Source organism: Drosophila subobscura, chromosome O, assembly GCF_008121235.1.
Source record: "Drosophila subobscura isolate 14011-0131.10 chromosome O, UCBerk_Dsub_1.0, whole genome shotgun sequence".
NCBI lineage: Eukaryota > Metazoa > Arthropoda > Insecta > Diptera > Drosophilidae > Drosophila > Drosophila subobscura.
This window is the reverse complement of record NC_048533.1, coordinates 1,560,332-1,588,164: the sequence shown is the minus strand read 5'-3', so window position 1 is coordinate 1,588,164 and position 27,833 is coordinate 1,560,332. Positions and strand designations below refer to the sequence as shown.

General features: G+C 50.8%; 6 protein-coding genes across 10 annotated transcripts; 3 read left to right on the top strand and 3 right to left on the bottom strand.

The window, feature by feature from the left end:
* Positions 1-10,282: 10,282 nt before the first annotated feature.
* LOC117897869 (pre-mRNA-splicing factor RBM22) lies at positions 10,283-11,706 on the bottom strand. The gene has a single exon (XM_034806943.1). The coding sequence runs from the start codon at positions 11,628-11,630 to the stop codon at positions 10,362-10,364; it is 1,269 nt and encodes a 422-aa protein (XP_034662834.1). The 5' UTR covers positions 11,631-11,706; the 3' UTR covers positions 10,283-10,361.
* A 501-nt stretch (positions 11,707-12,207) lies between these two features.
* On the top strand, positions 12,208-16,313 carry LOC117896059 (ATP-dependent RNA helicase abstrakt). The gene is made up of 3 exons (XM_034804072.1): positions 12,208-14,198; positions 14,269-14,566; positions 16,258-16,313. The coding sequence occupies exon 1, from the start codon at positions 12,279-12,281 to the stop codon at positions 14,136-14,138; it is 1,860 nt and encodes a 619-aa protein (XP_034659963.1). The 5' UTR covers positions 12,208-12,278; the 3' UTR covers positions 14,139-14,198; positions 14,269-14,566; positions 16,258-16,313.
* Positions 16,314-16,386: 73 nt separating this feature from the next.
* On the top strand, positions 16,387-20,359 carry LOC117896058 (gelsolin). The gene is made up of 7 exons (XM_034804071.1): positions 16,387-16,525; positions 16,997-17,189; positions 17,616-17,690; positions 17,779-17,974; positions 18,033-19,744; positions 19,813-19,938; positions 20,185-20,359. The coding sequence occupies exons 1-7, from the start codon at positions 16,485-16,487 to the stop codon at positions 20,242-20,244; spliced, it is 2,403 nt and encodes an 800-aa protein (XP_034659962.1). The 5' UTR covers positions 16,387-16,484; the 3' UTR covers positions 20,245-20,359.
* A 36-nt stretch (positions 20,360-20,395) lies between these two features.
* On the bottom strand, positions 20,396-22,000 carry LOC117896056 (serine protease snake). 5 transcript variants are annotated; one of them, XM_034804066.1, is made up of 6 exons: positions 21,876-21,998; positions 21,556-21,818; positions 21,373-21,488; positions 21,162-21,271; positions 20,923-21,087; positions 20,396-20,870 (listed from the first exon to the last, which is right to left on the bottom strand). In XM_034804066.1, the coding sequence occupies exons 1-6, from the start codon at positions 21,938-21,940 to the stop codon at positions 20,420-20,422; spliced, it is 1,170 nt and encodes a 389-aa protein (XP_034659957.1). In that variant the 5' UTR covers positions 21,941-21,998; the 3' UTR covers positions 20,396-20,419. The 5 variants fall into 5 exon arrangements, with proteins under 5 accessions (XP_034659957.1, XP_034659956.1, XP_034659958.1 ...); XM_034804065.1 differs by having other exon boundaries at positions 21,556-21,999; XM_034804067.1 differs by having other exon boundaries at positions 20,583-20,880; positions 21,556-22,000.
* A 51-nt stretch (positions 22,001-22,051) lies between these two features.
* Positions 22,052-22,419, bottom strand: LOC117896057. The gene is made up of 2 exons (XM_034804070.1): positions 22,390-22,419; positions 22,052-22,325 (listed from the first exon to the last, which is right to left on the bottom strand). The coding sequence occupies exons 1-2, from the start codon at positions 22,402-22,404 to the stop codon at positions 22,092-22,094; spliced, it is 249 nt and encodes an 82-aa protein (XP_034659961.1). The 5' UTR covers positions 22,405-22,419; the 3' UTR covers positions 22,052-22,091.
* Positions 22,420-25,555: 3,136 nt separating this feature from the next.
* Positions 25,556-26,394, top strand: LOC117898293. The gene is made up of 2 exons (XM_034807548.1): positions 25,556-25,648; positions 25,719-26,394. The coding sequence occupies exons 1-2, from the start codon at positions 25,634-25,636 to the stop codon at positions 26,370-26,372; spliced, it is 669 nt and encodes a 222-aa protein (XP_034663439.1). The 5' UTR covers positions 25,556-25,633; the 3' UTR covers positions 26,373-26,394.
* Positions 26,395-27,833: the final 1,439 nt, after the last annotated feature.

Sequence of the window (27,833 nt, the reverse complement as noted above, 5' to 3'; positions counted from 1 at the left end):
ACGTCGTAGTCTCCGTACCGTAGCCGTTCCTCTTGCTCCTCCACATTTGGCACGTGTGCCAAATTTTCCATTTTTTTCATTTTTTTTTTTTTTCTTGTGGCCAACCGTTCGCTTACCGCGTGTGTTCACAAAGTGCCGGTCCAGACCTTAACCTCCCCTACTTATACCCTCGTTGCACTCCCACTCGTTCCGGCTAACGGTGCATCTCCTCGTGGGCCCTTGCACTCTCTCTCACCGTTGTACACCTCTCCTAACGGTGGTTGCCCTTATCCGATCTCGCCGATTTGTGCATTTATTTTACTTCCACATACATTTTTTTTCTCCCCGCGTCGCCCCTCTCACACGCCTGCTACACCGCCTGTCGGTCCCGGAAGACCGTAGTCCCCGCGGCTGACATCGTGATCCGGTAGCGGACGCCGCGTTCCGTCACCAGCCGGTTGGTGCGCCGGCCCGTCAACCTCGCACTGGCCTGTGCGCGGACCACGGCCTCAGGCCACTCCTCGGGCTCGAGCAGCGTCCATCGGCGCGCCTTTGGCTCCGACGCATGTCGCTGCAGTGTCGGCCGGTGTCCTCGTCGCGGTTCCGGGCACGACGCTTGTCGTCTGAACGGTGGGTGCCGTCTCGGCTGTCGGCCGCTTAAGCGTTGGCGCCGGTGGTGCCGGCTCTGGCCACAGCCAGAGACCACGGCCACGGACCCCGCTCCCACGGCTCCGAGGACTCGGCCGCGCTCTCCGCCTGTGGCTCCGCCGCTGGTCGCTGCTCCGCCTGCCCTTCCCTCTCCTCCTGTGCCAGGGCCTCCGCTCGCAGGATCGTCGCCGCAGCCCGCAGCACCTTCAGCGCCTCCGGTACGTCCGTCTCCACTTCCGCTGCCTCCTCTGCTGGCTGCGCTGGCTCCGCCGCCTCCGGCTCCACTACCCTCGGCACCTCCGCTGCGCTGGCGTCCGCCCCGCTCGCGTCCGCTGTTGGGCCCGCCGGTTTCCATCTTGGGTCGCGGCTGCTGCCGTGGGATGGCGCCTCCTCCCATACACGCGCCTCCTCTGGATCCGGGTCCACAGGCGCCGGCCCCGAGGCCCAGGTGATGTGCAACGTCTGGTGGTGCCACACCATCCCCTTGTGCACCGCCGTGCGCACCTCCTGGGACACGAACGGGCCGATCACGGCCCCCTGGGGCCCCTGCCAGCCGGGCCCTGGCTGTTGATGTTGCTGCTGCTGTTGATGCTGCTGCTGCTGATGCTGCTGCTGCTGATGCTCCTGCTGCCGAGGCTGCTGCTGCTGATGCTGCTGCTGCCGAGGCTGCTGCTGCTGATGCTGCTGCTGCCGAGGCTGCTGCTGCTGATGCTGCTTATGCTGCTGCTGATGCTGTCGATGCTGATGCTGTCGATGCTCCTGCTGCTGCTGCTGATGCTCCTGCTGCTGCTGCTGATGCTCCTGCTGCTGCTGCTGATGCTCCTCCGGTGCTGCCGGCATCTCCTGGGCCGCTTCCCTGGCATCTGCCGTGGGCTCCTCTGCCCCCCACATGGCCTCTTCCTCCTCCTCGGCTTGCCGCAGCCGCTCCTCCCAGCTCACCTCGGCCTACGATGTGGGCGTGGGCTCGGTCGGGTACGTGGGTGCGGGCGTGTGCGCGTGCGTTGTGGCGGTCGTGGGCGTGTGCGCGTGCGTGGGCGTGGTCGTGGGCGAGTGCTCCCTTGTCCTCTTGAAGGACGGTATGCCGGGCTGCTGCTCCTTCCTCCTGACCTGAGCCTCGCGCTCCACCAGGGCCTTCTCCCTGGCCTCCACCCACCTCTACTTAATCGCCTCCAGAGGTTCCTCCAGAGGCACTGGGTGCGGACCTTCTCCTCCCTCCATCGCACCCGAGCCTCCCGCTCACTCAGCTCCATCTCCTTGGCAATCGACCACTTCCTCGACTGCCTTATCCGCTCCCCGAGCTGCACGACGCGGACCCTCTCCTCGGGTGTGAGGAAGCTCCATCGGTCCCTCACGGTGCCTGGTTCCCTGGGCATCTCGCTGCCGCTCGCCTCCTTGCGCCTCTCTTCCTCTGCCGCGCGCACCTCGCGTCTCAGCTCCCCTCGCTTGGGTGCCGGCTGCCACTCCACAATGACGACGTCATCCTCGCTCTCGCTCTCCACCGGCGACACCACCGGGCTCGTCGACGAGCATGACGACGGCGCCGGCGACACGTATGGCGACGCCATCACTTGCAGCACGGGAGAGCTACTTCGCCGACCGCACTCGTCTCCACGCATGGGCACGGTCGCCTCATGCTGATGGTGCACGTCGACGTCGTAGTCTCCGTACCGTAGCCGTTCCTCTTGCTCCTCCACATTTGGCACGTGTGCCAAATTTTCCATTTTTTTTTTTTTTTTTTTGTGGCCAACCGTTTGCTTACCGCGTGTGTTCACAAAGTGCCGGTCCAGACCTTAACCTCCCCTACTTATACCCTCGTTGCACTCCCACTCGTTCCGGCTAACGGTGCATCTCCTCGTGGGCCCTTGCACTCTCTCTCACCGTTGTACACCTCTCCTAACGGTGGTTGCCCTTATCCGATCTCGCCGATTTGTGCATTTATTTTACTTCCACATACATTTTTTTTTCCCCGCGTCGCCCCTCTCCCACGCCTGCTACACCGCCTGTCGGTCCCGGAAGACCGTAGTCCCCGCGGCTGACATCGTGATCCGGTAGCGGACGCCGCGTTCCGTCACCAGCCGGTTGGTGCGCCGGCCCGTCAACCTCGCACTGGCCTGTGCGCGGACCACGGCCTCAGGCCACTCCTCGGGCTCGAGCAGCGTCCATCGGCGCGCCTTTGGCTCCGACGCATGTCGCTGCAGTGTCGGCCGGTGTCCTCGTCGCGGTTCCGGGCACGACGCTTGTCGTCTGAACGGTGGGTGCCGTCTCGGCTGTCGGCCGCTTAAGCGTTGGCGCCGGTGGTGCCGGCTCTGGCCACAGCCAGAGACCACGGCCACGGACCCCGCTCCCACGGCTCCGAGGACTCGGCCGCGCTCTCCGCCTGTGGCTCCGCCGCTGGTCGCTGCTGCGCCTGCCCTTCCCTCTCCTCCTGTGCCAGGGCCTCCGCTCGCAGGATCGTCGCCGCAGCCCGCAGCACCTTCAGCGCCTCCGGTACGTCCGTCTCCACTTCCGCTGCCTCCTCTGCTGGCTGCGCTGGCTCCGCCGCCTCCGGCTCCACTACCCTCGGCACCTCCGCTGCGCTGGCGTCCGCCCCGCTCGCGTCCGCTGTTGGGCCCGCCGGTTTCCATCTTGGGTCGCGGCTGCTGCCGTGGGATGGCGCCTCCTCCCATACACGCGCCTCCTCTGGATCCGGGTCCACAGGCGCCGGCCCCGAGGCCCAGGTGATGTGCAACGTCTGGTGGTGCCACACCATCCCCTTGTGCACCGCCGTGCGCACCTCCTGGGACACGAACGGGCCGATCACGGCCCCCTGGGGCCCCTGCCAGCCGGGCCCTGGCTGCGGATGCTGCTGCTGCTGCTGATGCTGCTGCTGCTGATGCTGCTGCTGCTGATGCTGCTGCTGCTGATGCTCCTGCTGCCGAGGCTGCTGCTGCTGATGCTGCTGCTGCCGAGGCTGCTGCTGCTGATGCTGCTGCTGCTGATGCTGCTTATGCTGCTGCTGATGCTGTCGATGCTGATGCTGTCGATGCTCCTGCTGCTGCTGCTGATGCTCCTGCTGCTGCTGCTGATGCTCCTGCTGCTGCTGCTGATGCTCCTCCGGTGCTGCCGGCATCTCCTGGGCCGCTTCCCTGGCATCTGCCGTGGGCTCCTCTGCCCCCCACATGGCCTCTTCCTCCTCCTCGGCTTGCCGCAGCCGCTCCTCCCAGCTCACCTCGGCCTACGATGTGGGCGTGGGCTCGGTCGGGTACGTGGGTGCGGGCGTGTGCGCGTGCGTTGTGGCGGTCGTGGGCGTGTGCGCGTGCGTGGGCGTGGTCGTGGGCGAGTGCTCCCTTGTCCTCTTGAAGGACGGTATGCCGGGCTGCTGCTCCTTCCTCCTGACCTGAGCCTCGCGCTCCACCAGGGCCTTCTCCCTGGCCTCCACCCACCTCTACTTAATCGCCTCCAGAGGTTCCTCCAGAGGCACTGGGTGCGGACCTTCTCCTCCCTCCATCGCACCCGAGCCTCCCGCTCACTCAGCTCCATCTCCTTGGCAATCGACCACTTCCTCGACTGCCTTATCCGCTCCCCGAGCTGCACGACGCGGACCCTCTCCTCGGGTGTGAGGAAGCTCCATCGGTCCCTCACGGTGCCTGGTTCCCTGGGCATCTCGCTGCCGCTCGCCTCCTTGCGCCTCTCTTCCTCTGCCGCGCGCACCTCGCGTCTCAGCTCCCCTCGCTTGGGTGCCGGCTGCCACTCCACAATGACGACGTCATCCTCGCTCTCGCTCTCCACCGGCGACACCACCGGGCTCGTCGACGAGCATGACGACGGCGCCGGCGACACGTATGGCGACGCCATCACTTGCAGCACGGGAGAGCTACTTCGCCGACCGCACTCGTCTCCACGCATAGGCACGGTCGCCTCATGCTGATGGTGCACGTCGACGTCGTAGTCCAGATACTGACCAGATACTTCAGTTTTGTGTTGAATATTATAAAAAGTTACTGAAAATTTTGAACTCAAAAAAGAGTTGTTTGCCGAACGAACACTAGAATTGTTGTTTGTCGTATGCTGCGGTGGCAATACTTATACTAGTTCATCGGAACGTTAACCAGCTCCAACCTGGATCTGAACCAGCAGGTTCAGGGGAGCCAGTTCACGTTCCGATGAATATATTTTATTGTATCAATACTATCCTTAGCATTATCTTACAATTATTTGGGGCTGCTATTTTACTTATAGTTGAATGCGTTTGCCTGCTGACTGCTGGCTTTTGGCCACGAGGCTCTCGGGTATGCTGCACTCGGACCCCATGTCTTCTAATTCCTTGATCCCGTAAAGGGCGTGTGGCATGTGGTCGCCGACAGGTGGGATAGGCGGCGACAGGACGCAGTAGTTCGGCGCGACGGGTGCTGATGCTGGCTCATGTAGGCTGGGTTCGGCCTCTCCGGTAGATTGGGTTTCGACCTTGCGGGGCGCGGCTAGCTCTCAATCGGCCCACATTGTAGCCTCCCAATACTCCGGGCGGGGTAGGGTTTCGGCGTTGGTGTCGGCGTGGGTATCGGCGTTGCTGTCAGATGCGTAGGCTAACAGGTGGTCAATCGATCCTGCATTGCCTATCGAAGGGGTCGTGGCCTCGTCCTCCGGGCCGGTGGTCGCTTTGTCGTCATCGATTTCGGGGTCATAATCCAGGGTCCATCGCCGGTTAAGGACTACCAGGTCTCTATGTGGCCTTTGTCGGCATCCTGACGTCGCGAAACGCCCGTCGGGCTCGACCTCCTCGGGTGAGTCTCCTGCGGCGGCGTTTATGGGCTGCCGGTTCAGCCAACCTTGCACGTAAGCGTTGCTCAAGTGGGAGTCGGTCGTGTCTGGTGACGCCGAGCCGCTCCACGCGGAATAAGCGTGCTTGTCTTGACGTCGAGGGTCCCATGGGGTCGAACTGCCAGTGAGTAGGCTGGGCCTGGTGGAGTACTGTCGTCGATGGGCCCGAGTTCCGGGCTCCTTCTGTGTCTCCTCGGGTGTTTCCCGTCGCGTCGTCACGTGCCCCTAGGGGTCGGGCCATGCTCCCGTCGCTTTGTCGTTTCATTTCGGTCGATTCCTATAGGGAGAACCCCTAAAGATTAGTACTTTCCTACCTCAGTAAGTTTATGTCATACCCTTCCCCCTATCCTGCTTGGGCGGTGCGCTTGAGAAAGTTTTACAATGGTTGTGTTATTCTATCTTAACTAATCCCTTAAGGGGATGCATACGTAATTTACTACTTGTGCGTTTCGCCCCTTGCGGGACGAGGACGTTATGGCGGCGAGCCGCCATAAGTGGCCCTTGCGAAATTAGTAGCTCCTGTGCATGTCTCCGTCGTTGTCGGGGCTTCTTCGTTGTCTTCATCGCCGTGGAAAGCCTTCAGGTCTGCTAGGCTCGCGGTCTTCCTTTGTCGTCCTGGGTGCATCTGGAGTTTGACTATATTAGGGGACAAGAATTTGATTACCCTGTACGGTCCTTCGTATTTCGGTGCAAGTTTCGCCGCGAACGCGTCGGCTGCCTTGGATAGGTGGTGTTGACGTAGGAGAACCAGCGATCCTAGTTCTGGTCGCCACTCGCGTCGGCGTAGGTCGTATGTGCTTCTTCTGTGCCTGGGTCGCCCATTGGGTGTTTTCTCGTACTATTTTGAAGATGTCCTGTTACCGGGTGGCCTTGTCTTGCGCAGCTTCGATTCATCTCCCAACCCCGGAGTTACCTCGTCGTACAAGGAGCCGGGTAGTCTCGGTTCTCTACCGAATACCGGGAACACCGGTCTGAAGCCGGTGGTGTCCCATGTGCTACTGTTCACTGCTAAGCTCAGCTCCGGTAGCAGATCATCCCAGGTACGTTGGTCTCCCTCGATGTACTGTGCGATCATTGTCTTGATGGTCCTATTGTCTCTTTCCGTCGGGTTTTGCTGGGGGGTGTATGGGGCGGTATGCTCTAGTTCCATGCCTGCCAGTTTGCAGAACCGGCGAAATGACCGACTCGTGAACTGTGTGCCGTTATCACACACAAACTTCCATGGGACGCCGAATCTGCTGAGGATCCTCTCCCTGAACGCTTTCTCTAGGTGAGCCTTGGTGGCTTTCCGAAGGGGTACTTATTCCACCCACTTGCAGAAAGAGTCGAAGAAGACGAGGAGCATCGTGTTGCCGTGTTTGGAGCGGGGCAATGGGCCGACGAAGTCCGCGCAAAGTATATCAAACGGGCCTTTTGCTTGTCGCGTGTACATCCGTCCTGCGGGTTTCCGTTGACTCACCTTGAACTTCTGGCAGTTTTCGCAGCGTTGCACGTATCGGGCTACGTCTCGGTAAAGTCCGGGCCAGTAATATCGCTGGGTCACTCGGTTGATCGTCTTTCGTATCCCTTGATGTCCTGCGGTCGGATGGTCATGGCATTCTTGAAGTACCCGCTGGCGGTGGTCACTGGCGACGCACAATTTCCATTGGTGGGAGTCCTCCTCGTCCGGTCGGTTTCTTGGTCGCCGATATATTTGGCCGTTCTCGACTATGAATTCACTGCACTGCTCGGGTAGGGTCTGGATCCGTTTCAGAAATCTTTGTATCCACGAGCACTTGGGCGGTTCCTCTTGCGTTCGTTGTAGGGCTTCGACGGGTTGGCGAGAAAGGGCATCTGCTACGATGTTTTGACTCCCTCGTCGGTAGTGAACATCGAAGCGAAACTGCTGCAGCTCTAACGCCCATCGGGCTATGCGTCCGGTCAGGTTGTTGATGGAATTCAACCACTTCAAGGCGAAGTGATCCGTGATGACGTCGAAGTGGTAACCTTCTAAATAACACTGCAACTTCCTTATCGCCCAGACGATAGCTAAGCATTCTTTCTCAGTTGCTGAGTAGTTCTCCTCTGCTTTCAGGAGGCGGCGACTCGCGTATGCTATGACCCTCTCTTCTCCCGAGATCTGCTGTGCCCGTATGCACTTGCGTCGGTTTGTAGGGTGAATCGCTCTGCGAAGTCGGGGCAGGCTAGGACTGCTGCTTGCGTCAATTTCTCCATCAGTTCCTCGAATGCTGCTTGCTGTTCGCTGGTCCAGGCCCTCTTATTATCTTTCTTCAGGAGGTTTGACATGGGCTGTACAATGGTAGCGAAGTTCGGAACGAACCTGCGATACCACGACGCCATTCCTAGGCATCGCCGTAGTTCCTTGACTGTGCTCGGGGGAGCTAGCTTCCGGACTGCTACAATCTTCTGCGTTACATATCTCGACGTGGCGATTTCCACCTTTTAAAGGCGGGCGGCCAAATAATCCCCCTCTACCCAAGGGTAGAGCGGTAACAAATAACCTAAAAAAAAAAAAACGAGAAGGGACGTGTGAGACGCTTGTTACGTTTCACAACTTTTATACCCGGCACTCAGTACTACATCTGCAACTTAGCGGTTATTTGTCAAATTTTACATTTTTTCTTCATCTGTCATCTACGTCAACAACACTGCTCACGCCAACACGCTCCTTTAGCTCGCCACCCTCCCCTAGAGACACAATTTGCAGAGTCAGGGCAGAGGCAGCGGCAGAGACGTGTCAGGGGCAAAGGCCATAAACTGCGCGAAGCAGAGTGTGCTGCTATAAGCTGCGGGACGGGGTGTGTTTGGCCACTGAAAATTTAAAAAAAAGTTTGGCTATAATAATGATCCAATCGGATCCCAATTTGGTGATCTCATAGATATGGTCATTCCCTACGGAATTAGTTTTCTGTTATCTTCAAAATTGTAGATTTGGGAGGTTTTCGCCCTTTTGCGGGGGCGGAAGGGGGCGGGGCTCATTTTTTAAATACACTGGTTTCAGTGTGAGCATACAGCAGTCTGGATGCAAAATTTGGTGGCTCTAGCTCTTATAGTCTCTGAGAACTAGCCGACAAACAAGACGGACGGACGGACGGACGCACAGACAGACATGGCTCAATCGACTCGGCTATTGATGCTGATCAAGAATATATATACTTTATGGGGTCGGAAACGTTTCCTTCTGTGCGTTACATACAACCGTTATTCGCACAAATACAATATACCCTATTTACTCTTCGAGTACCGGGTATAAAACTGTTATTTTCGCTAATTAGTTGGCATCGCATCACATACATAAAGTGGTCGACGCAGCCAAGCAGTTACTAGAAATGACAGCCTGCGACGTGTACATGTTTCCTTTTGATAATTTGCGCGGCACATAATTTGATCGACGCTGCCAAATCAAACCACGCACGGGTGCTCCTACCTATATTCGAAGAAAAATCCATCACCTTGCAGGTGGACGAAAAAATTGCTACAAATGGTGAGTTGACATTTTAACCTGGTTCAAAAAGTTCAGGACTTCCATGTCGGAAATCCCTCCATGGGGTCTTCTGTAGTTGACTGGTTCGGCGTCAGCCCGCTGGAAGCTGGTTGGTGTCTACCCCATAGGAGCGTTATTCGTTTGGAAGGTGGATTCCCCATTTCCGAATCCGCTCTGCCATCTGGGCGGCGTAACTGTAGTGTTGGCCTTCCATCTTCTCTTGTACGCCTCCAGGTCCAGCGTTTGTCTGATGAGGGCCTGGTTTCTGATGATGGAGAAAAATGGCTAAAATTTGCCCGTCGGCTTGTGCTGAGGTGGTGGGCTGCGGGGACTTGGCACGTCCTGATGGCTTTGAATAAAAGGCGAAACCAGGTTAAGTGCTCCAAGTTTTCAAAGAGAAGGAAACGAGCTATAAGAGCGTGTTTAGGCGTGAGAAGTGATGTTGATGTAGATGACATGCACATGTAGAAAAAATGTAAAATTTAAAAGTTACTCTTACTGAGTACCGGGTATAAAAGTTGTTACGCTTAAGAAGCGTCTCACACGCCCCTCCCCTTTTTTTTCGTAGTTTTAAGTATTCTTGTTGGGGCCGTGCGTCTTTAATCCACGGTATCTAACGGAAAAATTAGGGTTAGCACGGTTTTTCAACCATTTTTAGCTCAGCTATTTATCCAAATATTTTAATGGAGAATACTTTAAACGACGCTTATTTAATGCACTTACACACTAAAAATATAAAGACAGGATATATCTATGTAACTGTCTGAGTTTTTAAGGTCAAAACTTTGAAAAAGTTCTGCAATTAAATCATAAATGATGCAATTGAAAGCTTAATATTTCCCGACGGTAAGCTGCAATTGCAAAGAATTTGTGTATATTTTTTAGATGTATTCATCGGCTTTTAGAATGGTAAAGTTCTTAACAACCAGATGTACAATTCTTAAATTATATTATGTAAAATTAAATAAATTGATAAATGCGCTACCACAAAAGCTGTAAACAAATTACCGGATGGCTAAATTCTTTAAACAAAATTTGTTTCCATAAAAAAAAGATCTTAAAGCATGTTTAAGGCCCTGTTTAAACTTTAAAAAATGTTGCAGATGCAGAGAAAAAATTCGAAAAAATATAAAATTTGTATATGTACATCTGTACATCCATATGTATGTACATATGTACATTTTGACAGTGCTGGCGAGTCTCGGAAATATTTATTATTTTGATTAGGAGATGTCTTAAAAATCAACCAACTGTAAATGAAATACGACTTTAGTGTTTCCTGAAATGGTCTTATGATAACAGAGGAAGCTAAAGAAGAGTTCCAATCAAAATTTGTTTTGCCAGTTTTTTTTCCCAAAGTTGAAAAGAGATAAATGGAGGTTTCCTTTGACTTTATTTCAAAAGTAATTCCGAATTTGTAAAAAATTGCTAATTGCATTGTGGTTAAAAAATATTATTTTTTCAGAGCACCCATGCGGGTGGCATCCTGACTTGGATAGGGCACATGACCAGGTGGCGGAGGAATCGAGATCGAGTCGAGATTCACCCCAGAGGTAGACGTGGCCGTTGCGCTTGTGGAGCTGTTGGTGTTGCTGTAGGGCGCCGCGTAGGTTGGTTGTCCGTACATCTGGTACGCGGAGGCCGGTACCAAGTTTGAAGGTAACTGGTGGAGCTTCATGCCAGCTGGCATGACATTTATCTGCTCCTGTCGCAGATTGAAGTAGTCATTCGGTTTGGCGCTGGGCGGGGGAATGCCTGCTACCTCAAAGCGCCTGTCCGTCTTGGCCGCAGTTCCTTGCTTGGCTTGCGAGTGGGCCCATTTGATGCTCACTTTGCGGCCATGGATCACAAGCTTGTTGAAGGAGCGTTCAGCTGCCAGTTCGGCAGCGCCGCGTTTCGTGTACTGCACGAAGGCGCATTGCTGTCGCGGCACAAGTGCAATCGACCGAATCTCGCCGTACTGGTAAAACTGGTCGCGCAGCTCTGGCTCGGTGATTTCCTCGGGAAGATTGCCGACGTACAGGGTAGTTATGTTGCGGTCTTCTGGAGGCTCCAGCGTTGGCAGTGAAGCCGCTCGTTTCATGATCTTTTCGGCAACTGGATCGTTGCGTCCATAGTAGCGATCCTTAATGTTTTGCTCGCAGAGTGGGTCGTCGGGCTCGTTTGGCTTGTCGTGACGGTACGGACACTCCTCACCACGCTTGCACTCACCCTTCACCCAGAACGAGCAGATGTGGGGCCTGTTCCGCTTATAGTAGGGTGCAGTCCGTGCCAATTTAGACAGCATCTCATTGGCAGCCAGAGAGCGGCCCACGGCTCCGGCTGCCTCAGTGCCATCGCCATCCTGAAGCTGGGCGTCGATGTTCTGTATGTAGTACTCCTTGTTAACATCACTTTGGGGCATAGTGTCCGCCACCTTGAGGGCAGCGTCTCGCACTTGAATTGGCAGTCCGTACTCCAGGTCCAGCAGGCATGTCTGGCAAACATTTTTTAGTCGTGCACACGTCTGGCAAATCTCGGTTTTCTTGAAGCGCATACGCGCTCCTGGACACCAGCGGAATATGGTAAAAGGACGCGTGCAAATTTTGCACTCTTTCCCGAATCGCTCTTTTATCATGCGCACGTACGGATTGTCCCCCAGGCAGGTTTGACAGAGAATCGGGAATTCGGCGTCTTCCCAGTTCTGTCGATTGTAGGTGTTTGTGGTCTTTGACATAGACATGACGACGCCACGATTATTTTTTTTTTTTTAATTTACTTCTTAAAATTTTAGGATGCAGTGTGACCAATTTGACCACGGAATTATCGCTAAAATATACTGCATGACACTTAGAAATAGTACGACATATACCGAACTTGGCCCTCTAAACCCCCATATATTTAAAGGCTGGAAATCAGATCCGAGAAAAGTGGGCGCTAGCAAAATCAGATTATCTTATAATCGTGGGAAACCAATGTGTAATGTATTCGAGCACAAATTGTTTAACAGCGGCAGATCACTACTCAGTTACAAGAAATTTAATATTGAAGAATACCAAACTATAATATTCGATGGTATTTCGCTAGTCCCTTAAAATATGTAGTAATATTCTATATTCCATCGCCGAATTGCTGATTCATTAAAAAACGAACATATTAATGTGGATTGTTTGTTCTGCGTCAGACCATTATCGTGCCATTATACAAATTAAATAATATAATTTTTTCAGCAAACGTATAGCGAAGCCCTGGTGTGTGCAGTTTAAAAAAACTCACGAGTTTTGTGTATCGATATCTGAATATCGACTATCGCCAAACAACTATCGTACTGCAGCTGAGCATTTGTTTACATTTTTTCTTAAATTGATTTCATTACAAAATATTTACCAAAATGGCAAATGTAAAGAGATACAGGAGAACTTCAAAGTCATCCGATGATGGAGCGGAGGATAACGATGACTATGTACCGTATGTGCCTGTCAGAGAGCGGAAAAAGCAGCACATGGTGAAGCTAGGGCGCGGCGTCCAACTGGCGTCCGAAACAGCACAGCACAAGTCGTCCAGCGAGAATGAGAACGACGACGACTCGCAGGGTGCCCACGATGCAGAGACCTATGGACGTAAGTACAACATCAGCTTACTGGACCAGCATACGGAGCTGAAAAAGATAGCGGAGGCAAAAAAACTAAGCGCTGTGGAGAAACAGCTGCGAGAGGAGGCGAAGATCATGGAGAGCATTGCCCAGCAGAAGGCACTGATGGGTGTGGCCGAGCTGGCCAAGGGCATACAGTACGAGGATCCCATAAAGACATCCTGGAGGCCGCCGCGCTACATAGAAGCGATGCCTGAGGAGGAGCGACAAGCAATCCAGAAACACCTGAGGATCCTAGTGGAGGGGGAGAATCCCAGCCCCCCCATACGCAGTTTCCGCGAGATGAAATTCCCAAAGGGCATACTCGATGGCCTCTCTGCCAAGGGCATTAAGACTCCCACTCCGATCCAAGTCCAAGGCTTGCCCACCGTCCTCGCTGGCAGGGATCTCATTGGAATTGCTTTCACTGGCTCCGGCAAGACCCTGGTCTTTGTGCTGCCCCTCCTCATGTTCGCGCTTGAGCAGGAGTACAGTCTGCCCTTTGAACGTAATGAAGGGCCTTACGGGCTGATCATTTGTCCGTCGCGGGAGTTGGCCAAACAGACGCACGAGATCATTCAGCACTACAGTAAACACCTGCAGGCTTGTGGCATGCCTGAGGTGCGCTCCTGTCTGGCCATGGGAGGGCTGCCGGTTAGCGAGGCTCTGGAAGTGATCTCCCGAGGCGTCCATATTGTTGTGGCGACGCCCGGGCGACTCATGGATATGCTGGACAAAAAGATCCTCACGCTGGACATGTGCCGATATCTATGCATGGACGAGGCTGACCGAATGATTGACATGGGCTTCGAGGAGGATGTCCGAACAATTTTCTCCTTCTTCAAGGGCCAGCGCCAGACCCTCCTGTTCTCTGCCACCATGCCGAAGAAGATTCAGAACTTTGCCCGGTCCGCGCTTGTGAAACCAGTCACCATAAATGTTGGGCGAGCGGGAGCCGCTTCCATGAACGTCACCCAACAGGTGGAATATGTGAAGCAGGAGGCAAAAGTGGTCTACTTGCTCGACTGCCTACAGAAAACGGCGCCGCCCGTGCTTATTTTTGCCGAGAAGAAGCAGGATGTGGACTGCATACACGAGTATTTGCTGCTGAAGGGGGTCGAGGCGGTGGCCATACACGGCGGAAAAGACCAGGAGGAGCGCTCCCGAGCCGTCGACGCCTACCGCGTGGGAAAGAAAGACGTGCTTGTGGCCACAGACGTCGCCTCGAAGGGTCTGGATTTCCCCAACGTGCAACATGTCATAAATTACGACATGCCGGACGATATTGAAAACTATGTGCATCGCATTGGTCGAACGGGCCGCTCGAACACCAAAGGATTGGCCACCACACTTATCAACAAGATTACCGAACAGTCTGTACTTCTGGATCTGAAGCACCTCCTTCTTGAGGGAAAGCAGGAGGTGCCCGATTTTCTCGACGAACTGGCACCTGAGGCCGAGCACCAGCACCTGGACCTGGGCGATTCTCATGGTTGCAGCTACTGCGGCGGTCTTGGCCATCGCATCACCGAGTGCCCCAAGCTGGAGGCTGTTCAGAACAAGCAGGCCTCCAACATCGGACGAAGGGACTACCTTTCGAACACTGCGGCCGATTACTAGACATTATTCTTAGACTACTTTGACGAATGGATTGAAATAAAGCTGGGAATTCCAAGTTAGGTGAAGCACTGCCCGCACTTTCAACCTGATTTCCAAGAATTCTCAAATTTTGTTTTGAATCTGTTTACAGCTTGTGCGCGGTCCGGGTAATTTTCACTTTTACCTATCACACACTGCTCACCTTATCAACGATCGACGGCGGCGGCCCAACAGCGGCAGCAAGCGACCGACTGAGCCGAACGTCGCGAGTGCGACTCAGTTTTCAGCGAAGCCCGGCCCGGTCCAGACTTAATAAAAGCGAAGACGAGATTTGCCTTTCGTTCAGTGTCTCGATCGGCCGTTTGTCGCTCACACCTCGCTCCAAGTTCCCGTGGTAGTTCTCAGTCGCTCTTTAAATCATTGTTCGGGCAGTTCGTGTTGACCTAAGAGTAAGTGTTTACTTGTTTGCGTTGAGTCGGTGAGCGTTCGATGGTCATTTTTTCGTTAGCCTCAAATGATAACTACTTAGGTATGTACGTACTTGTACTAGTACTGGACTTGGAATTGTACTGAAGTGGTACAGTCGGCTTTTATAATCCTTTAAGAAATTAATCTAAGTCCCAAGACTGGAGTGGCCTGCTCAATTGAGTTAAATTGATGGTTGATGACTGATTACATAAATGCACTTTAGAGAATCAAACAATTTGCTGGTTCTGAAAATGTGTAGAGCTCATCCAATTAAATCGGATGCTGATTTGGCTTATCAATTGTTTTGAAAAATATAAAGTGATCCCTGGTTCTATTGTATGACCTTTCGATGGTATAATATGTACCACAAGTGTGTGTTTACTATATATGTAACATATAGTATGTACACAACGGAAACGATAATCAACATCAACATTCATAGGACTGTGTACTCATACATCAAATGTACCTCAAAATGCGTATTTATTTGAGGTTCTGTGTGCCTCTTAAGCTCCATTGTCATACAATATTGTTGAAAGATTAGCATCCCCCGAAATGCTGTTGTTAATGATGGCCCTAATGAGAAATGTATGTACATACCTTTTGTGCCATCAACTCAACTCTTTATTAATTGTGATTGATGGGCTTGTTGACGCTGCTTTTTGTCATGCGTTAACTACAATGCTTGTGGATTTGTCTTGAGGTATTCATGATTGATACTCGAACCACGTTCACTATAATTGATATTCACTCTCTGAGGACAGACGTCAAGCGAAACAAATGCGAACTTGAAAACGGCACAGAAAGTGCCCCAAAAGGCAAATACTTCCAATGAAATATATGTACATACATACATATGAACATATGTAGACATTTGTTCCCCTTTTTTATGATTGTGACCCACTTGCAGAGAAAGGGCTCGTTGGGCTTGGTGTTTGGGATCAACGATGATATCATGCTCCCTGCCCCAGACGTTTCATGTCGTCATGTCGCAAAACTAATTACTTGAAAGCAATTTGCAAAACATGCGTGCAGCCTTTTAATTCACAGCTTCGGCGGATGGCCTTAAGATCCGATCAGACATCACAGCATACATAAATATGCATGTACATACATATTTTCATACATATTTACAAATGTATGTAAATAGTGGCGGAAAAAAGTCTACGTACTCGTACGAAGCCACTATTCAGTAAAGAGTGCACAACCGTCATTGACAAAATAAAGGACGTACGAAGAACGATTTTTTTAACAATAGTCGCACGAAGATAATGGAATATGTATGTATTTATGTATGTTTAAACTTTAAAGGTATCGGTCAGTACATTACTTTGTTGGATGCTAACTGGAACTCCTGGCTTGGCCACGACACTGTGCGTTTGTGTGAACTTATGCGTGTAGGAAAATGATATCATAAGTAGGATCTACTAGTTGGCAGCTACCACGAATTGTTCTCTGACAAGACGCTTTGCATAGTGGGAGGCTAATGATGATATTATTTGAATAACGAAACTATACAGCAAAAACGTGTTTGTTAACACATTAATTAGCTACTAACTCTAACTGTTCCCCAAATAAATGTACGTATGTATATATGTATCTGTTTATCGGGGCTATCTCTTAAACACTCTTAACAGCTGATGCCAACTGGCTGCTTCTCTTACAATTACAGATCACACGCTCTTGGCTGGGATCAACGCGGACAATCATCTCTGTTTGCGGTGGAAACAAACGCAACGAGAAAACAAAGCGACTGCGATACACATATACACGCATACATATATATATATACACTCATACCCAGACACATCGGGGAATACGCGATATACGGGCAACTTGTTATATTTATCGCAACAATAAACAAAGCGGCGCCGCTGTTGCTTCGGCACGATACGCGAAATGGAAACTTCGGGCGCCACCAGCATGGCAGTCATCTCCAGGTAATGCAAGCGAACAGTTCTCTTCTTGGCTAACAGGCTCCGATAAAGCTCTCGACAGCAAATATAAGACAGTTTAATTAGTGCAAACAGTTTTGAAGGGGTTTCGGTTACTCATACGACACGCGTCAGAGCACACATCTGGCTCAGATACAAAACCGATCCGTAAGTAGGGGAGAGTGTCTTGCGAGTGTCTATACATGGCAATTACGAGCGAGTTTATCATATCATGGGACGCCTCTGATGACAAAACTTTCGCCGCCATGTGACATTTATTACCAATTATGGGCATTTATGTACATGACTCACACGAAGGCTGTCGGCTGACTGTTCCATTGTCCTTGGGGTCCGCGGGGTTCAATCACACAATTCCACAATTCCACAGTCCGACCGGGCGGACTCTGGTTGCCTTGACCTCGTACAAACTGATTGAGACTCGTGTAACCATTATCTGTCTGCCTGCCTGCCTTCCAGCCTGCTGGTGTTCCTCGCCCTATCCGCCACTCTTTGCTCAGCGGGCACGTTCAACGCCCGCCCCGCGTTCCCCGTGCAAACCGGACAAATCCAGCCCTCTGCCGATAACAGCAAGCAGCCCGGACGACGCATCATGAATCCAGCCTTCGCCAACGCCGGCCGTGCAGCAGGCCTGGAGATCTGGCGCATAGAGGTAAGTCAATTTCACTCTCTGCCAGTGCCAGCTGTTCCAAGAAGTGTATAAATAGCTGGCGCCGTTTCATCGTTTGGGGGAAAGTTCGCAGAGCAGCGCAGCGGAGCTCCCACGCACGACTGACTGCGTTGCTCGTGCAGCGGCATCCCCAACCCGGCGGGGAGTGAGCTGAACGCACGCAATGTGGCTGCCACATGTTTATAAGTGCTAGATATATCCGTCCAAACATATACTCGTTGCTAATGTTCTGTTAATTAACTCAATTTATTAGGTCCGGAATGGCCAGCGCTTTTTGTTTATAATGGGATACGGTCAAAACATTTATCCCAGGCGCACATTTTTCTATTTTTGTGTGCAGAACAGATCATGAATGTACACTTATACTCATTTCTCCTTCGTTCTATTCATTCCTTTGACTTTCTCCAGAATTTCGAGCCGGTGGCCTACCCAAAGAATAACTACGGAAAATTTTACACTGGAGACTCTTTCATTGTACTTAATGTAAGTATTGCATGGTGGGGAGCGTGGGTGGATACATTATTTTCGAATTTCCCCATTAATAACGCACAACATTTCTTTGCCATTCTAGACCATTGAGAACAAGAAAGACAAGAAACTCTCCTGGGATGTGCACTTCTGGCTGGGCTCCGAAACGTCCACCGATGAGGCTGGGGCTGCTGCCATCCTCACCGTCCAATTGGACGATCTCCTGAATGGCGGCCCTGTACAGCATCGCGAGGTGCAGGATCACGAGTCGCAGCTGTTCCTGGGTTACTTCAAAAATGGTTCGAAGATCTTCCAGTTGCCGGTTTAAGCAGTCAAATAACCAAACAACAATTTCAGGCGTTCGCTACGAGCAGGGCGGTGTCGGAACCGGCTTCAAGCACGTAGAGACCAACGCCCAGGGGCAGAAGCGTCTGTTCCAGGTCAAGGGCAAGCGGAACGTGCGTGTGCGCCAGGTGAATCTGTCCGTGTCCTCGATGAACCAGGGCGACTGTTTCATCCTGGATGCGGGTAGCGATATCTACGTCTACGTGGGAGCGCAGGCCAAGCGCGTGGAGAAGCTGAAGGCCATCAGTGCTGCGAATCAGATCAGAGATCAGGACCACAATGGACGTGCCCGCGTGCAAATAGTCGACGAGTTCAGCACCGAGGCAGACAAGCAGCAGTTCTTCGATGTGCTCGGATCCGGATCTGCCGACCAGGTGCCCGAGGAATCTACCGCAGAGGAGGACAGCGCCTTTGAGAGGGCGGACGCTGCAGCCGTGACCCTCTACAAGGTGAGCGATGCCAGCGGCAAATTGCAAGTGGATACCGTCGCCCAGAAACCTCTGACCCAGGCCATGCTGGACACGCGGGACTGCTTCATTCTGGACACAGGCTCTGGCATTTTCGTGTGGGTCGGACGAGGCGCCACTCCAAAGGAGAAGACCGACGCGATGGCCAAGGCCCAAGAGTTCCTCCGCACCAAAAAGTACCCTGCCTGGACACAGATCGAGCGCATTGTCGAGGGCGCCGAGTCCGCACCATTCAAGCAGTACTTTGCCACCTGGCGTGATGCCGGCATGGCACACACACGCCTCGTTCGCTCCGCCCTGGACATCGGCTCCGACGAGTCGCTGGATGTGGACGAGATCGACGCTGTGGTGCACAAGCTGAAGAGGAGTGGTGGACGGGCCATTGGCTTTATGCCGGACCACGGCCAGAACAGCATTGAGAGCATCACGCAGTACGTCAGCAAGCCCGATTCGAACGAGGTCCTGGTCCACACCGTTCCCTTTGAGGAAAACCTTCCGCTTCTGGGCTTCGGCTCTTACGTTCTCACCTACAACTACGAGGCCAACAATGGCGACCAGGGACCTATCGTGTACGTGTGGCAGGGAGCCAAGGCCAGCGCTGCTGTTAAGCAGAGAGCCTTCCAGGAAGGACTCTCCATGGCTGAGGAGAAGAATGCCCTTCTGGTGCTGACCGCCCAAAGCCACGAGCCGCGCCACTTCTATAAGATATTCAAGGGCAAGCTTCTGGCCTCGTACACCGCCTTGCCAGTGACGGCGCAGCTGTTCCGCATTCGGGGCACCGTTGAGAGCGATATCCACGCCAGCGAAGTGCCCGCCGACAGCTCTTCCCTGGCCTCTGGGGATGCCTTCGCTCTCGTGTCCGCGAAGTCGCATAAAATCTTCATTTGGAATGGCCTGGGAGCGTCCAGCTTCGAGAAGACTGCGGCCAATGAACGCTTTGCACACTACTGGGACGACGCTGAGGTGGAGGTGGTCGAGGAGGGCGCAGAGCCCGAGGAATTCTGGGAGGAACTGAACGGCGAGGGCCAGTACGACCGCAGCCTGGACGACCATGGAGCACCGCTGCTGGAGCCGCGTCTCTTCCACTGCCGCCTGACCCGCAACGGATTTGTGAAGGTTGAGGAGGTAGCCAAGTACGAACAGGAGGACTTGGACACTGACGATGTCATGCTGCTGGATGGCGGCGATGAAATCTACATGTGGGTCGGCTCTGGAGCCACCGCCGAGGAGAACAGCAAGATTGTAGACATGGCAAAGGTGTGTTCCACCACGCACACCCTCACAGTTCTCAATCTAAATTAATCTTGCGTCTTTCTCCTGCACAGCGTTACATCCGAGTGGAGCCCACCGCACGCACCATCGACACCGTGAGCCTTGTGCGCGTCACCCAGGGCCATGAGCCCCGCGCCTTCAAGCGCATGTTCCCGAACTGGGAGGACAACTACTGGCAGGTTAGTGAGATGCACCTTGGCGCTAACTAGTCACTCATAATCGTAACAGTCTGTAATTGCTTTCATCATTGTGCATTGTGCTTTGTGCATTGCCTAACCTCAAACACGTTACTTAAAACATACTAAAAACTTTCGCCAATGCCGTCCGTGAGTAGAACATTAATTAGTTGCATTGCTTGCATGTGTTGAAGAAAACTACATTTCAAATGTGTAATTCATCGCCTTTTCTTGATCGCTCGCCCACAGACACTGCCTTCCTACGAGGATGTCAAGCAGCAGGTGCTTGATGCCAACAATGAGGTCTAGAAGAGCCGAAGCAATCTCAGCAAAATTTACCAAATAACTTTTCGCTTTTTTCACCTTTTAAAACGTTTGCACCGAGTGTAACTTAATAATTAATTAAAAATTTATAAACTGTATACAATCCTTAGGTTGTTCTTGGACCAAAATCCAGTTCTTAAGCTTCGAGGCAAAGAATACTTTATTGCATAAAATCATTTGCGTCATTCCACGCTGTGCCCTCGATCCAATCCAAGAAGGTCGATATCCGCGTGTACACCGACGGGTAGCTGCTGCGGCAGAACACTCCATACGACGTTATGCCAATGAGGTGATAGTGAATATTTTGGCGACGTCGGCGACCCGGCAGGTTCAGCTGCAAGGGACCTCCCGAGTCGCCCTGGCAGGTGTCTCGGTTGAGGATGTAGTCCTGGGCGCAAATCTGGCTAGCCACCACACCATTTGGGGTCTCGGCAATGGGCGGCAGTCCGGAGTTGCACTCTGCATTGGGCACGACAGTTAGGTTCAAGTTTGTCAGGCGATTCGTCATGGGCTTCGCGAAGCTGGTCGAGCCATATCCCATGGCAAACGCAATCGAAGTGGGCAGCTCGGAGAACACCCATAGGCGAATGGGCCTCACGTACACAGTCAACCTGCAAGATGCTGCAGACGATACTTGTTTGTTGTATAATTAACATCACTCACTCCACCTCTCCCTGCAGCTTCAGCAGTGCGATGTCGTTGTAGTACAGCTCCTTGGTGTAATTGGGATGCCGGAAAATATCCTGTATCTGCATTAGCTGCGGCTCCACTGTTCGCTCATCCGAAACCAGATTCAAGTCGCCGATGCGCACCCACTTCGGGGACGTGCTAAAGGAGGTGCGTGAACATGTGTAAGGCCACACGATTTCCACAGAGTAAAGACTACAGGCAAGCACACTCACTCGTATATGGAAGTACAATGGGCGGCGGTCAGCACAAAGTTCTCGCTTATCAGGCTGCCGCCGCACTTGTATTGGATTTGCCCTGCGTCCGCCTCGAAGCCTACTGCCGCCTGCGAAAACAAATTCGATGGTTCAGCCAGATTTCAGGTTCGTAAAGCGTGCGTCTGCGTCGTAAAGCCAGTTTATCAGCACGAGCTGATTCTTCTCTTACCATATGGGGGTATTCACCAGGCCTTGCCAGTATACGTCCATCGAAGTCGGCGTCGTTGGCGTCGTCTACTACAGCGGTGTCGTTCGGAAAGATGCGCTCCACATACTCGGAGTATTCTTTGGACACAAGGATAAAGCAGAGCCCATTGGCTTTCGGGCAACAACTTTTAACTGAGGCACTTACTCTGCTCGCAGATGCGACGTCGTCGCCTGTTCTTCTTCGTTTTGAAGCCACCTGGAGGCGGTGGAAAGGGCTGGCCTGGCCTGGGAGGGGGCATTTTATGCTTGTGCTTTGGCTGGGGCAGATTCTCGACGCGATCGAAGTGGAAGTCGCTTATGTGGTACCACATCTTGTCCTCCAGCTCACTGGACCCGTTCGTGTCGGGGAACAATATGTCCCGTTCGAGCGGAAAATAAATCGTGTCTCTGTTCGGTGGTGGTCCTTGGTGCCGTGCCGTTCGGTGTGCCATTCGGTGTGGCGGGGGCGGCGGAGGAGTTGGTGGTGGCCGCTGGGCGTGGCCGAAGAGCACGAAAACTGATATCAGGGACAGCGCGGCGGAACGAAGCATTCTCGAAAACCTGCGAGCGCGGCGGTTGTCAGAGGCAGACTAACGCTTCACGCGGTCACAACAATCCCAAGAAACCACAATCGTTCCCCCCTTATCAGCGTTGGCGGAGTCTTGGAATCATTAACAGTTTCAAATTTATTTTCGGAGAACATTAAATGTTGATTCTTAAGCTGGAGGGATTCACAGTGTGTGCCACACGGGGAGCGTGCACTTGGGTTGTGCCACCGATCTGCTCATACTGAGCAATGATGGCCCGCTGTATGGCCTCCAGATCTTGATCGTTTCTGTAGCGCAGCACGCTCACGGTGGGATCATTTCCGGCGGCTTTAGGTTGTGGTGCTGGGGCAGCATTTACCAGCGCCAGAAGGCTAACGAACAGGAGCAGCTGAATGAGAAATGCAAGTTGTTAGTTAGGTAATAGATTCCTTTCTAGAAACATCGGAACTCACGCAAATCGTCTTCATGTTGGCGACAATCTGGAAGCAAACTAAACAGCTCGCCCTATCCGGCAGACGCTTTTATAGCCAAAAATCTGTGATAATCATTGTGATAATTTGCAGCGATTTGAACTTGAACAACTTTGACCAAACACGTTTTCGATTTGATCCGCGTAAAACATTTACCCCTCCTAGAGCTCTGATTTTCCGAAATCGCACGGGTCGAGTCGATACCCGTTTTTAACGAAAATTCGGTGCTGTCGGCTGCCGGCAGACGTTAGATCTCTGATCTCTGATCACTTCATTTATGCATAAATTCGTCTGATTTTGTTAAACTGGATTCAAAACTGGGTGAGAGTTATTCTAAGATCGCTATGGCAATGCCAAAACAAAACCAAATCTCCCAATTTCGTTTTTTTTAAAACCGAACTTGTTCTTTCATCGATGGAGAGAGTGTCGTGCTACACATTTACAAACAAGTCGCTGAATGATACGTTATGATAATGACTTCGATTTGGAATACAAACACTGCAGAATGATTATTTAAATACCCGGCACTCGAAGAGTAAATAGGGTATATTGTATTTGTGGTAGAAAAATGTAACACACAGAAGGAAGTATATATATTCTTGATCAGCATCAATGGCCGTGTCTAAATCTGTCAGTCCGTCTGTCCGTCTTGTTCGTCGGCTAGTTCTCAGAGACTATAAAAGCTTTGTGTGAAGACTCATGTGATATCACACTGAATAAAGTTTTTTTCCAAAACTCTCACCCACAAAGAACGAAAATCTGCTGTACCCACAATTTTGAGGAAAAGAAAAAAATTATTCTGTAAATGAGCAAGAAGGGAATTGGGTAGGAAGAACTGATGTAGAAAAAATGTAAAATGTAAGACTCAAGAAAATAACACTCAGATACAGGTATACTGACTGAGTACCGGGTGTAAAAGTTAATCTAGTAAACCCATTCAGAGTGAATCATTTTTTAAATACACCTGTAACAGTGTGAGCATACAGAGGCTGGATGCAAAACTTGGTTGCCCTATCTCTTATGGCCTCTGAGTACTAGGCGCTCATAAGGACGGACAGACGGACTGCCAGACGGACTGCCAGACGGACTCGGCTATTGATGCTGATCAAGAATATATGTACTTTATGGGGTCGGAAACGTTTCCTTCTGTGCGTTACATACATATGTATGCACATCCGTTTTTCCCCACAAGTTCCCCTATTTACTCTTTGAGTACCGGGTTTAAAATGTTATATTGGCCGTCTAAGGACAACTGTCCGCTTTTGTATTTCGCAGATGTCCAAACTGCTGACTGTATTTTGTATGGAGTCACGGCTCCAAATTTCCATTTTACACCATAAATACACGAAATTGTCCGCCAAAAGTATGCTACTTAAAATGTAGATATCTATATACATATGTACATATGTATATACATACATATATGCGTTGGCTTCACTTCAAGCCATTTAGTTGAGTTAATTATTATTTATATTCTCTTTTTATACCCGGTACTCGAAGAGTAAATAGGGTATATTGTATTTGTGCGGATAACGGTTGTATGTAACGCACAGAAGGAAACGTTTCCGACCCCATAAAGTATATATATTTTTGATCAGGATCAATAGCCGAGTCGATTGAGCCATGTCTGTCTGTCCGTCTGTCCGTCCGTCCGTCTGTCCGTCCGTCCGTCTTGTTTGTCGGCTAGTTCTCAGAGACTATAGGAGCTAGAGCCACCAAATTTTGGCACCAGACTGCTGTATGCTCACACTGAAACCAGTGTATTTAAAAATGAGACCCGCCCCCTTCCGCACGCAAAGGGCAAAAACCTCCCAAATCTACAATTTTGAAGATAAAAGAAAACTAAAAACGCCATTCCGTAGGGAATGGCCATATCTATCAGATCACCGATCCGATTGGATCATTATAATAGCCACAATGGAGAAATTAATTTTCAGTGGCCAAACCCAACCCGTCCCGCAGCTTATAGCAGCACACTCTGCTTCGCGCAGTTTATGGCCTCTGCCCCTCACATCTCTGCCTCTGCCGCTGCCCTGACTCTGCCCTGGGGACGAGCTCGTGTGGCGTGAAAGTGTTGTTGATGTAGGGGACAGATGAAGAAAAAAAAATGTAAAATTTGACAAATAACCGCTAAGTTGCAGATGTAGTACTGAGTGCCGGGTATAAAAGCGCGTAAGAAGCAGTCGTTTTTTGTATTAAGTTTCTTAAAGCATAAACGTGAACGGATTGACTGCAGAGTAAAATATAATACACTTCATTACCTACAACAAATGACATTCTTTCGGTAATTCGCTTTAAATTTGTCGATTTCCCGATAGGAAAATCAAAAAATGTTTTTGTTGTTGCGGAAAACTGCGACACCATGAGAGGTTCCAGCTTTCTTCTGATTCACATGTTCAAGTTTACTCGGTTTCCTTATACCATGATGGTATACATGTATTCTAATGTACAAGATACGGGGGCAGTGGGATGTGTGGCGAAATAAATTAATTAATTACCTATTAAGCAACCGATATCTAACGAAGTTTCGCCATGTTCCTGCCATCTTCTCGCATATTGGAAGACTGTATTCCCTTGCAAAAGGGGACTCCATTTTCAACAATCAAACTGGCAGCTAGGAGACATTGAAACTTCACCTGCACTGGGTTGTATTCGTTCAAATAAGAGTAGAAGAGTCCACGTATGTGTCGTAAGGAGTATAGGGGGAAACAGGGGCATTCATGCAAGATCGTGCAAGAGGACGGATATGTGCATACATTTGTCATTAATGTTTCGATGCAATATGCAAATGAAAGCCGAGGGCTTAGGCACACCCTTCAATCAGATTGCATAAGTCTGACCAAGTCGGTGACCGTTTGAAATGCATTTGAAGAGTGCAGTGGGTTCACAGCTCTGCCTAAATACAACACAGCCTGAGCCGCAGCGATTCCCAAATTTGAATAGACTTACACTTTCTGCGACCTACAAATGTGTAGAGTATTTGATCCAATTAAAAATCAACGGACATATTAACTGGAACAGGCGGGAAAATGATATCAATTTCGGCCGAATTTCTCAACCACAGCGATGTGGAATGTGCATTTTCATCTGCCAGAGGCGTAGAGACACCTGCTGCAGTATAAATACTGGCTGCGATGCAATTTTGAGACAAAGGTAGCTAGACGGCCACGCAGCACACACATCTTCCCCAGGCTTCCGGTGCGCAATCCTCAAACACTCGTCCAAAATGCGCGCTTTTCTGGTGAGTTCTTGGCCCAGTTCGTGCGCTGGCTGAAGCTCAAATGTCTAATAATCTAACCCACCAACCTTAGATGCTTTGCTTGGTGACCATCGCCCGAGGCCAGTACGACTACACGCCCGGATCGCATGCGGGAGACGGCCACGGCGGACTCATTGGAGTATCCAGCAGTGGGGCTGCGCAGCTTTCCGAGCCCATCCTCATTGCCAACGAGTTCAACAAGGAGTTCTTCTCGTACAGCGCCCCGGAGCAGGAGTATGACAGCCCGCACGCCAACGAGCAGATTGCCAATTCGCTGAAGAAGAACCTCCGAGTTCTCTTCATCAAGGGGCCGGAGAACACGGGACTCGAGCAGGCTGCCCTCCAGCTGGCCACCTCGGCCTCCGACGACCGCACCGCCATCTATGTGCTCAACAAGCAGGCTGACATAGCCGATCTGACCAACAAGCTCAACCAGATCAAGGGGCAGGCAAACCACAAGCCAGAGGTTCACTTCGTCAAGTACCGCACGCAGAGCGACGCGGAGAATGCTCAGCGGACTATTCAGGCTCAGTATGACTCGCTGCCCGGTCCCTCCAGCAACCACAATGCGGGCTCCTCGTCCCCGGTTTTGGACTTTGCCTCCAAGGGTGCTGTTATCGTGGGAGGTGCTGGTTCTGTGGGCACGAGCGATCTAAATGCTCCATCGACTAGCGCGTATTTGCCACCGCCCAACCGGAGGTTTTAGACATAAGAAACTTTTCCTGTATATGTAGATTATTATTATAATAAACGTAGATTTTTACAATTAGCTGAACTGTAAAGGGAGGTGTGTACTTTTACATGGCTCTTCGGATCATCACAGTCAAAGATAGCACAACAGAAATTTCAGCATGTAGTGCAGGCCTGGAGGATGACGAAGAGACTCCGGAAAATATACGGAAGTGTTGTGCGCTCTAGGACCATGGTAAACAAAAATAATATGACAGGTCCGTACTTTTTCCAAATGTATTATCAATCCAATTAGCATTCGCTAAAGAGTACATTACTCGTTGTTATTTTATAAAGTCATTTGATGCTTGAAACTTTTTATTTCGATTTATTATATCTTTTTTTAGAGAATACATTTAAAATACATTTTCACACAGTTCTAAGTGCAAATTTCGAACTTTACAAGAAGGAGATACAATTTTCAGAATAAAACAGACTGAAATCGAACATTGCAAAAACTGTTAATTTATTTATCGGATCAATTTATTTGTTTTTTGAAAATCACCATGGAATAAACTCTTACAACAGATAAACGTACAGTTTATTTTTGGGGTTGATCCCAGAAGTGTTTTTGTGGATGCACGAATACATGTCTGGATATTAACTTGGATAATTAAAGAAGTTGTTAAGCGGCGGTTGCACGTCCCAATCTTAGTTGCGATAGAATTCAAATGCCTTGATTAACAGAATGTGAGTACAAAGTGTAACGATGCGAGATGAGAGAGGTTCATTCTGAACGAGTATGACATCAGTAGGGGAAGGTTGAGCCAATTTCAATATAATAAGATAATAAATAATAATGTAATAAGTAAGATAAGTAACGCTCTTACATTCGAATGGAATTCGAAAATCTTTTTCCAATTGACTGGTTGGAAAATTAAAAAATTATATTCTCTGTATTCGTATTTAAATTCTTCGTAATATGTATTACTTCTATAAAGTCTTTTTTATACCTGGTACTCGAAAAGTAAATGGGATAGGTGCACAAATACAATAGTGCACAAAGTGGATGTATGTAACGCACAGAAGGAAACGTTTCCGACCCCATAAAGTATATACATATATTCTTGATCAGCATCAATAGCCGAGTCGTTAGAGCCATGTCTGTCTGTCCGTCTGTCCGTCTTGTTTGTCGGCTAGTTCTCAGAGACTATAAGAGCTAGAGCCACCAAATTTTTCATCCAGACTGCTGTATGCTCACACTGAAACCAGTGTATTCCGCCACCGCAAAAGGGCGAAAACCTCCCAAATCTACAATTTAGAAGATAACAGAAAACTAAAAACGCCATTTGGGGAATGACCATATCTATCAGATCATATCTAGCTCTTATAGTCTCTGAGTACCAGGCGCTCATCAGGACGGTCAGACGGACAGACGGACGGACGGACGGACGGACGGACAGACAGACATTGCTCAATCGACTCGGCTATTGATGCT

Coding starts and splice junctions, on each gene's coding strand:
- LOC117896059 (XM_034804072.1), top strand. CDS start 12,279: ATGGCAAATGTAAAGAGATACAGGAGAACTTCAAAGTCATCCGATGAT.
- LOC117896056 (XM_034804065.1), bottom strand. CDS start 21,940: ATGCTTCGTTCCGCCGCGCTGTCCCTGATATCAGTTTTCGTGCTCTTC. Junction 21,489..21,555: donor ACGTCGCATCTGCGAGCAGA/GTAAGTGCCTCA, acceptor TTGTGTCCAAAG/AATACTCCGAGTATGTGGAG. Junction 21,088..21,161: donor CATTGTACTTCCATATACGA/GTGAGTGTGCTT, acceptor CACCTCCTTTAG/CACGTCCCCGAAGTGGGTGC.
- LOC117896058 (XM_034804071.1), top strand. CDS start 16,485: ATGGAAACTTCGGGCGCCACCAGCATGGCAGTCATCTCCAG. Junction 17,190..17,615: donor TGGAGATCTGGCGCATAGAG/GTAAGTCAATTT, acceptor GACTTTCTCCAG/AATTTCGAGCCGGTGGCCTA. Junction 17,975..18,032: donor CCTGGGTTACTTCAAAAATG/GTTCGAAGATCT, acceptor CAACAATTTCAG/GCGTTCGCTACGAGCAGGGC.
- LOC117897869 (XM_034806943.1), bottom strand. CDS start 11,630: ATGTCTATGTCAAAGACCACAAACACCTACAATCGACAGAACTGGGAA.